At 62.1% G+C, this 9689-nt stretch overlaps 2 protein-coding genes across 5 annotated transcripts in view; one reads left to right on the plus strand and one right to left on the minus strand.

Annotated features, from left to right (window-relative positions):
- The first annotated feature begins 4677 nt into the window (after positions 1-4677).
- Positions 4678-7092, plus strand: LTC4S (leukotriene C4 synthase). The gene is made up of 5 exons (XM_021689934.1): positions 4678-4812; positions 6263-6362; positions 6475-6545; positions 6624-6705; positions 6851-7092. Exons 1-5 carry the CDS (start codon positions 4755-4757, stop codon positions 6990-6992), a joined length of 453 nt encoding a protein of 150 aa, XP_021545609.1. The 5' UTR covers positions 4678-4754; the 3' UTR covers positions 6993-7092.
- Positions 7093-8027: 935 nt separating this feature from the next.
- MGAT4B (alpha-1,3-mannosyl-glycoprotein 4-beta-N-acetylglucosaminyltransferase B) overlaps positions 8028-9689 on the minus strand; it is a 9844-nt gene continuing 8182 nt past the window's right edge. For 2 of the 4 annotated variants that reach the window (XM_044917150.1, XM_044917148.1), the window contains 5 exons: positions 9424-9617; positions 8972-9050; positions 8802-8889; positions 8601-8713; positions 8028-8512 (listed from right to left, as the gene is read on the minus strand). In XM_044917150.1, the coding sequence (XP_044773085.1) occupies positions 8489-8512; positions 8601-8713; positions 8802-8889; positions 8972-9050; positions 9424-9617 (498 nt within the window). In that variant the 3' untranslated portion in view covers positions 8028-8488. Of the gene's footprint in view, positions 8513-8600; positions 8714-8801; positions 8890-8971; positions 9078-9423; positions 9618-9689 lie in introns of all 4 variants that reach the window. The other 2 variants (XM_044917149.1, XM_044917147.1) reach the window with 1 other exon arrangement.

A 9689-nucleotide genomic window follows, 5' to 3' on the forward strand; every position in this document is an offset into this window, starting at 1 on the left:
CCTCCCTTCCTCCTTTTCCTTCCTCCCTCCCTCCCTTTCCTCCCTCCCTTCCTTCCTTCCTTCCTTTCTTCCAAAGCCTACCGTGGTAACCTATGGGATTCATGGCCCTTCTGATGTGAAGGGCACATGACACTTCTGTGCATTCTTGTCAAAACTGAGTCTAACCTCATTCTAACCATGTGACAACATCAGACAAACCAACCATTCTACAGCAGAATGGACTGGCGGTCCCCAACAGTGCCGAGATCATGAAAGACAAAGACAGGCTGAGGGACCGTCCAGTTGTCCCAGACCGGAGGAGGCTAAGGACACATGATCCTCCATTGGATCCTGGACCAGTAAAAGGACATTATGGGACAACTATTGAAATCTGGATAAGGTCTATAGATTAATAGTCCCGGATCAATGTTATTCTCCTGGTCGTAATCATTATACCATTGTTACATAACATGCTAGCATTTGAGGAAGCTCGGTCAAGCATATACAAACATTCTTTGTACTATGCATAAAAACAACTTCATTGAGGTATTCAGCTGGCCTTTGAAAAACACGGGTTTGAACCGCGCAGGTCCACTTATACACGGAATTTTTTCAATAAATACAGTATAGGACTGTAAATGTATTTTCTCTTCCTTATGATTTTTTAAAAAAGATTTTATTTATTTATTTGACAGAGACACAGCGAGAGAGGGAACACAAGCAGGGGGTGGGAGAGGGAGAAGCAGGCTTCCCACTGAGCGGGGATCCCGACGTGGGGCTCGATCCCAGGATCCTGGGACCATGACCCGAGCCAAAGGCAGACGCTTAACGACTGAGCCACCCAGGCACCCCCTGGCATACCAGATTTTAACATTAGGGGAAGCTGGGCGAAGGGTATCTGGGAACTGTGTACTTTTGCAACTTTTTTGGTAAGTAAAATAATTTTAACATTTTTTAAAGTTTATTATTTAAGTAATCTCCACACCCAGTGTGGGTCCCAAGATTTAGAGTCATGAGCTCCAACTGACTGAGTCAGCCAGGTACACACCCCCCACCCCCTGCCACTCCCCCCCCTTTTTTTTTTTAAAGATTTTGTTTATTTGACAGAGAGAGACACAGCGAGAGAGGAAACACAAGCAGGGGGAGGGGGAGAGGGAGAAGCAGGCTCCCCACTGAGCAGGGAGCCCGATGTGGGGCTCGATCCCAGAACCCTGGGATCATGACCCGAGCCGAAGGCAGACGCTTAACGACTGAGCCACCCAGGTGCCCCCACCACTCCCCTTTTATTATTTTTTTAAAATTTAGCTTATCGTCTGAGTTCTGTACTGTTTATCATGGTTTGTTGTTCTGAAGTTGTGGTTTCTTCTCAACAAAATGGTTCTGCTAGCTCTTCCACTCCTCAGAGGTCCTTGATGAGCTCAGCTTCCAGAATGTTCCTTAGGGCCCTGTAGGGCCTGTAGCATGGAGGGAATGGTCCAGGGTCACAGAGGCACATCCTGCAGGGGCTCAGGGAGGGACTTTTCTGCTTCCTTCATGATATTAGCACCTCAGGGCCGCACAGGAGGGTGGCTCGGTGGGCCGGGCCCGGAGGGGCCTCGGGCGAAACCTCGGTCAGCCTGAGCAGGCCCAGCCCAGGCAGGGCCCTGAGAGGCTGGGCGCGGGCAGAGGGAGGTAGGTGCAGATGGAAAGGTCTGGGGAGAGCTCCAGGGGTGGAGACCCCACTGACGGACGGCCTGGACATCAGCCCAAGAACTTCCTCAGAAGCTGCTTGTGCTAGGCCTCAGCTTCCTGTTGCCGGCGGATCGGCCCGGAAGGGAGGCTATCTAGGCCTCAAAGGAAATGAGGGTTTGGCAGAGGGGAGCTCCCGGAACGTGTGGAGACCCACAGACACACATGTGAGCTCCCACACGCGGCCAGCACAGGGGCCCCGGGAGACACAGGCCATGAGTGCAGGAGACAAGCGTGGTCCACGCAGACAGCCCAGCGGGGGCTGGACGGGAGGCCAGAGCAAGGGGGCTGTGGCCAGGACGGCTTTCAGGGAGGAAGGGGGCTGAGCGGCAGAGCGAGAGCGAGAGCGAGCGCGAGCTGGAGGGCACGTCTCCGGTCTGTTTCCGAGCTTCCGTCCGTCATGTCTCCACCACGGAGCATCTACTGCACTAATGGCAGAGCTGGTGTAAAGCAGGGCGCGGACGTGGCTCCCCATCCCTGCCGGCACGGAGCCTGCAGCGCCCCCTGGGGAGCCGCTGGGTCCCTGATGGCAAAGGGCATTTCTTGGGCACCGGCCAGGCCAGGAGAGGGGCGAGGAAAGGGGCTCTTGGGGAGCCCAGCAGGTTACAAAGCTCTCAGGCTGGAACCCAGGCTTGGGGGGCAGCCAGGAAGGAGGCCAGCTGGGCTGTGGAGTTACTCTCAGAAAATACATCGTAAGCCCTAAGGGGTGAGTGTGGGAGCAGCTGAAAGGTCGGCAGCGATCCTGTTCTCGGGCTGTTGAACGCAGTGGCCCGGTAGGAGCAGGATCCCACGATCCCCGGGGGGGCAGGGCATGAGTTAGGAGCCAGGAAGGAATGTCACCTCAGTCCCCCCTTTCTGCACCTGGCGCTAGCGCAAACATCCCGCTCCTCCCTTATCCCATGACTGACTCCCTGCATGCCTACGCCCAGGGGAGAATGCAAGCTCGCTTCCAGGTATGTGCCATCCCTTTGTACTCCTTTCCCACGCTTGGAGGCATCTGTCCTGGCTTTTCTGATAAAAAAACAAAATAAAAGCTATGTGTGGGATTCAGGGGCGGCTGAATCTCTCCCTTGCATAGGCAGCCCTGCACAGCTGATCAGATTGCTGACTGAGGACCTTATCTCAGGGCGCCACGACCCTGGGTGGCAAGGACAGAGCTCCTGAGGTCCCAGGACGCTGATGTGGGGAGACTCCCCCAGAGTGACCAGGCACAGGGTGCCGGGGCATCACAATGGCCCAAAACTATATGCAGTGGCGGTCGCCCCAAAGACCCGGCCGCTCCGAGCCTCCCGCAGCCTGGCCTGCTCGTGCGTGTGTATCAGTCTGGACTCTGCCACTGCTGACCAAACCCCTCTGACCAGCCTGAGCCGAAAGGAGAAGTGGCTGTCTTTTTTGTTGTTGTTGTTATGTTAATCACCATACATTACATCATCAGTTTTAGATGGAGTGTTCCATGATTCATTGTTTGCGTATCAGTGCTCCATGCAGAACGTGCCCTCTTTAACACCCATCACCAGGCTAACCCATCCTCCCACCCCCTTCCCCGAGAAGTGGCTATCTTACAAAACGGAAAGGCTGCCTGGCCAGAGGGCCATGCCAGGCAAGGTGGCCCCTGGACCCGCCGCCAGGATAGTATAAGCTTCTCCAGGACATCAGCCACCTCTCTTCTCCAAGTGTGGCCTCGTGATGGCTCTCTCCTCCTCAGGGTGGCCAGTGGCCATAAAGGACCCTCAGAAATCTTCCTCCCTGCTCTGAGTTCCCTTTCCCAAAGTTCTAAGGAAGTTTCCAGAACTGCTTCTCACCCTCTTGAGTTAGCCTCGGCCGGCAGTCAGCTCTGACTCACATGTCCATCCCTCGGGCCTTGGGGGCGGGGGTGGCAGGCAGCTAGCTCTGTCCACACCACAGGACCTGGGAAGGGGAAGGATTGGGGCCTCCCGAGGGAGGGACGCTGGGCAGGTGGAAAGAGCAGGTGACCGTTTTGGGGTCAGAGCCCCAGGAGAGCATGGGCTCGACGACGATCCTGAGTGGGCTGAGCCCCCTGCCAGGCCGGCAGGGCCGTCTTCGGGACGGCCTGTGTGCATGGAGCCCAGGCAGCTGTGAGGCTGGCAGGCATCAGGTTTCCTGAGGGGAGCAGGGATGTGGCTGCGCTCAGTGTGGTCTGGGTGCGGGGACCGCCCCGCATCAGGGTTCCATGTTCCAGAACAGCCCTGGTTGGGCCGCGGGGAAATAGGCATATGTATGGGGGGGGTGGGGTCGGGGCTGGGAACCCTCGAGAAGCCCGTGATCTGTGCCCCGAGGAGAGATGACCGGGACAGGGCAGAGCTCGGAAGGTGGCGCTGGGGGTGGATTTGAGAATGAGCAGGACTTGAAGATCAGTGGAAAGTGGTAGCAGTGGGGGGGCCTGGAGGGTTCAGGGCAGAACCTCTGGTTTCCTGAAAGTGGACCCAGGACAAGGGGAGGTCCGGAGAGCCAACTGGGACTTGCTGAGGGTGCAGGGCCTGGAGGATGCAGGGTCGACAAGGCGGCAGTGTGCTCGGGTGACTGCACGGGCTGTGGTCACAGAAGGGGTAAGAACGACCGGGAAGGGGTGCCTTGGCGGGGGGGGGGGGGGGCTCAGTCCTTTAAGCGACCAGCTCTTCGATTCGGCTCAGGTCATGATCTCAGGGTCGTGGGATCGTGCCCTGCCTCAGGCTCCGCGCTCAGTGCAGAGTCTGCTTGTCCCTCTCCTTCTGCTCTCCCTCTCTCAAATAAATAAATAAAATCTTAAAAAAAAAAAAAAAGAATGACTGGGAGGAAGTGGCCGGGCTGTCCCCAGCCCGCTGCTCCATCCTTCCCGGGGCTCTGTCTGGCCCTAGTTTCCGCCTGCCTTGCCTGCTCAGGCTTCTGCACTTTCACTGGACGGTCATACCCCTCCCTCAGGCCCCCTCCACTGAGAAGGGGCGGGGAGAAGGGCCAGCCTTCCTCCAGGCCAGCCTCTGAGCTGATAAGAGCTCCCCAGTGACTCTCTTCACATACCAGCTCGGGGGCCCCGCCGAGCAGCCAGCACCATGAAGGACGAGGTGGCTCTTCTGGCCACTGTCACCCTCCTGGGAGTCCTGCTGCAAGGTGAGCTGGCTCCTGTTTTGGGAGGGGGGTGGGCCCTGGACTCCTGCAGCCTGCCTTCTGCCCTGCAGGCCCTGGGGAGGGGCTGGAGGGCCCAGGGTGGGGGGAGGGGCAGAGGCAGGGCCCCTAGCCCAGACTCCTGGGGCCCCAGTTCTTCCCACCCCAGTTGAAGGCTGAGAAGCTTACACTGTCCTGGCGGTGGGTCCAGAAGAGGGGCAGCCGTGGGCCTGGTGCAGCCCTACTCCAGCTGATGCTGCCCTCTCCCACTGGTCCCAGCAGGGCCCAGCTCTGCCTTCAAAGGCATCCTCTCTATGCTGGGATCCACATGGAGCTGGACAGGGTTGGAACCTGCTCCCTGAGCCCCCAAAGGGGCCTGTGTGGTGGCCTTTTAGACTGGCCCTAAAGGACACATTCCCAGGCTAGATATTCTTGCCACTTGGGCCACCGTTACCCCAGGCTGTAGGGGCTAGGACAAAGCACAGCCTGGGCCGGGCCCCACGGGGGCCGGAGCAGACAGGCTGACTTGATCTCCAGCAAGCTTGGCTCGTAGCCCCTCCTCATGGAGCCACAGGCCCCCCTCTAGGTCCTACACTGATGATACACATGCCCTTGCTGGAAGGCAGCTGGAGACAACCAGCACTGGGGCTGTGTGTGTGTGGTGGGGACCTGGCCTGAGGCCAAGAGAAGGCCCCTGTGCACTTAGATCCTCTGGGGCCAGCCCACCCTCCACACCCACCCATGCTGGAATGGAGGGAGACAGAGCCCCAGGAGGCCCGGGGTGGGCCTAGAAGAGTCCCAGCAGCAACCACCTGGGGGTAGGGGAGGGGATGTCTGTGAGATTTAGGTCGGGGACCGAATACCCGAACAGAGAAATTCAGGCAGGAACCCATACCATAGTTTGGAGGCACAGGGCCCAGGCTTGAGTGATCCTGGCCTGATGTAGGGTCAAGAGATCCTCCCTGCCTAGCGGGCCCTGTAGGTGGGGACCAGGAACTATAAATCACAGGGTGTGTGCTCCCTGGCACCTGGTAGGGAAGCCACCTCCGCCCTCAAGCCCTGGTGGTATGCCCTGTTCAGGGACCCCGGAAGTCTAGGTCCATGCCTAAAGAGTGGGAGCTGGTCATTTGCCTGTGTTTTGCAAGTCAAGTGAGCTTGCAGGTCCCTCCCGGGTACAGGTGTACCTGGGGAGGTGGGGTGGGAGTGGGGGAACAGGGTCTCTTGGCATCCCAGGCCCGCACCCTGCCCTCTCTCTTGAGCATCTTGGATACAGGGCAGGCCCAGAAACAAGGGGTGGGGGCGAGAGATCCCCTTGGCCGGGCTTTATTTTCCAGGAGGGCTTTAAAGGGGAGTCGTGACAAGGTCAGCGTGGAGAAAGGAGAAAAGGTAGGGACGCGACGGAGGGTGCGGGCCTCGGGGCAGCCAGACCTGACTCCCGCCCATCGTCGCCCCCCAGCCTATTTCTCCCTGCAGGTGATCTCGGCGCGCAGGGCCTTCCGCGTGTCGCCGCCGCTCACCACCGGGCCGCCGGAGTTCGAGCGCGTCTACCGAGCCCAGTGAGACTGGGCGGGAGGGCGCGGGGCAGGAAGGGGGCGAGCCCGGGCAGCGGCAGGGTCCGAGCCCCCCCACGCCCCGCCGGCGCCCTCATGCCGCCCGCCCCCACCGCAGAGTGAACTGCAGCGAGTACTTCCCCCTGTTCCTCGCCACGCTCTGGGTCGCCGGCATCTTCTTTCATGAAGGTCTGCGCTCGGGACAGGCGCGCGCGCCCCGCCGCCCCGGGGTCCCGCGCCAGCCGGCTCAGCCTGCCCCTCTCGCAGGTACCGCGGCCCTGTGCGGGCTGGTCTACCTGTTCGCGCGCCTCCGCTACTTCCAGGGCTACGCGCGCTCCGCGCAGCAAAGGTGAGGACCTGGGCGGGGCTCCAGGGAGGTCACGAGGGGCCCGGGAAAGGGGAGGGCGTGGGGCGCTCGTGGGCGGGGTCCCGACGGCCCGGGCCGGGGGGCGGGGCCGCAGTCGCCCCGCCTCCCCGCTGAGCCCCGCCCGCAGGTTGAGCCCAATGTACGCGAGCGCGCGCGCGCTCTGGCTGCTCGTGGCGCTGGCGGCGCTCGGCCTGCTCGTCCACTTTCTCCCCGGCGCGCTGCGCGCCGCGCTCCTCGGACGGCTCGGGAAGCTGCTGCCCGGGGCCTGAGGTGGAGGACGCCCGGTCGGCGGAACCGGAGAAGAGCCGGAGCTTCCGGGAGGACGGGAGGGGTGCTCGCCCCATCCCAATCTCCAATTAAAGTGCCGATGACCGGACCCCGAGCGCATTCTCTGGGTCGGAGGGGTTCGCGCACCGCGCGCTGTGGAGCCCAGCCGGGGGCCGCGGCAGTCGGGTGCGCTTCCCGGGGGTGGGGCTGCGGAAGGACCCGGGCCGCCCTTCTCGCGGGGGCTCACCCCGCGGCGCCTCCTCCCTGCGTTCAGCGCTCTCCTCGCCTGTCCCCTCCTCTGAGGCCTGCCGCCTCCTCACTGTCCCCCAGCCGCCCTCTTCCTCGTCCCCCGGCTTTCACAGCTGACACCAGGGCCATTTTCCGGTCCGCACTCGGTGCCCGGCGTCCAGCAGCACGTGGTGTGGGTGTTCAGGGCCCCCCGCGGCGGAGCTGTGGGGGCGACGACCAGTGCGGGCAGTGGAGCTGTGACAGGCGCTCTTGGGCGGGAAACGTCCTGGTGCTTGGGCGACCAGACCTGGGCAGGGCCTGCTGGCCGGATGGAGCGTCCCTGAAGAGGTGAATTTTTAGCCGAGACGCCAGAGGAGAGGAGTTTTCCAGGCGGGGCAGCCGCGCGTGCACGGGCCCCCGAGGTGGACGGCAGACCCTAAAACGTGTCAGAGACTGGGGGGTGGGGGGCGTGGCGGAAGGTGCGCGGGGCCTTGGGGACCGTGGACGAGGGCAGGGCTGGGACTCACCAAGTGGGAGATCCGGGATGCCTTGGGCTTGAGAGGAGCGGGCAGTTGGGGCGGGATGATGGGAGCTAGGGGGCGCGCTGGGGCGGGGGGCGGCGGTCAGGAAGCCGAGGCGGCTTTGGGCGCCGGGCCCCCGATTCCGCGCCGCCTCCACCCGCGAGTCACCCACCCGGCGGCCAAGGTCGTGCGGCGCTGTACGGAGGGCCGAGGTGGCAGCGGGCACGGGTGGCACTGGCCTCCCGCCACCAGCCGGAGCTCTCGGAACACTCACACTGGAGGCACGCACTTCATTAACCCTTTATTACAAGTCACGCTCTTATAGAAGTATATGTGGACTTACGTGAAAAAATCAAATGTATCCAAGAATAAAAAACACAGCACATAAAGTAGTATATGCATTCCAGTGTTCGCGCCGGAGACAGCGGGCGCCCAGGAAAAAGCTCTTCTAAAACGGCCTGGCTCAAGCCGGCCGGGGATGCGAACGGTTCCGGCCGGGATGCACGGGCCGGCTTCAGGCACAGTGTGGGGGCCGCCTGCCTCCTCCCGCGGCCGGGCGGGCGGGGGCAGCACCAGCTCCTGGGGCCTCCGGGCCAGCGGCGATCCCAGGCCTGCGGAGCGGGGCGCCGGGCATAACCCCTCAGGCTTGGGGCGGCGGCGCCGGGCCCTCCGGGGGCGGCAGCGACGACATCCCAGGTCTCCCAGAGGGCTTCAGGGCCAGCCAAAGTGCACCCTCAGAAGCCCGCCGCTTAGTCGGCCTTTTTCAGGAAGATCTAGAAGAGCCGGGCTCGGGGTCAGCTGGGGGCCTCAGCACTCAGCCGGTCGGCTCCGTGGAGCAGCTCCCTCACCTGCCCCGCTTACCTCGCTCAGAATGACCCACACTGGGGAGTCTGTCTGGATGGAGAGGCGCAGTGCTTCCAGGGGGCCAAAGGCAGGGTCCACCTCGCCCTCTGCCACACCCTTGTAGAAGGAGCCTGGGGGAGGGCAGCGCTGAGCCACTGCCCCCAGAACCCCGCCCAGCCCAGCCTCCCCCCCATCTCCACCTGCCGGCCCCCCACTCACCTATCTGGAGGTAGCCGTCAGGGCTCCGAGGGTACCGGAGGGTGGCTGAGCGGCCCTCCTGCAGGGCCTCCTTGTCTGACTGGGGGTTCTGGGGGCAACATAAAGGGGCTGAAGCCAGTGGCTGTGGGAGGAGCGGGCCTTCAAGAACATCCACCCCCTACCACACTCACATCGAAGGGCAGCACCTCCACTGACGTGTTGAAGAGCTTGTCCTCTGGGTGCTCGATGTTCCCGCTGCGGAAGAAGAACCTGCGGCCAGACAGGCCTGGTGAGCTGCTGTGCGGGTGGGGCAGAGAAAAGGCCCGGCTGGGCCCAGGAGTGTAGCAGGTGGGCCCTGGGGTGCTGAGTGAGGCCGGAGACCACCCCAGGGTGCGGGGGGGGGGGCAGCCGTTGGGCTGTGCAACCAGGGACGAAGGTGATGGGCCACTCTCACAGAGCTCCTGTGGGCACTGCCTTAGTCTTAGTAGCTACCATGATGAACCCCACTCTTCAGATAAGGAAACTGAGGCAGGGTGAGATTAAGTGATTCGCTGGGGGCCCAAGAGGGGCAGACGGTGAGGCCTATCCCCTGGTGGCCACCCTGCCCCTCCCCCAAGGTGGACCTATGGGTGTGGGCACTGACCTCTCAAGACGCAGCGGCTGGAAGAAGCGGAAGCGAATGAAGTCCCCGGCAGTAGGCGTGAAGGCCCAGAAGAAATCCTCACGCAAGTAGGCCTTCTCTAGAGTGAAGTGCTGGTATGTCTTGAGGCTTGTGCTCACCTCAGCCGGTGGGTTCACATGCTCCTTCCTCAGTGCCTGCTTCCCAAAGTCCTTGTCCTGCCACCCAGGAGGGACAGCGCAGCTGGAGAGGGCCCCTCTAGAGAGGGACTTGCCCTGCCCCACCCTCCC

This window comes from Neomonachus schauinslandi, chromosome 7 (assembly GCF_002201575.2).
Source record: "Neomonachus schauinslandi chromosome 7, ASM220157v2, whole genome shotgun sequence".
Classification (NCBI taxonomy): domain Eukaryota; kingdom Metazoa; phylum Chordata; class Mammalia; order Carnivora; family Phocidae; genus Neomonachus; species Neomonachus schauinslandi.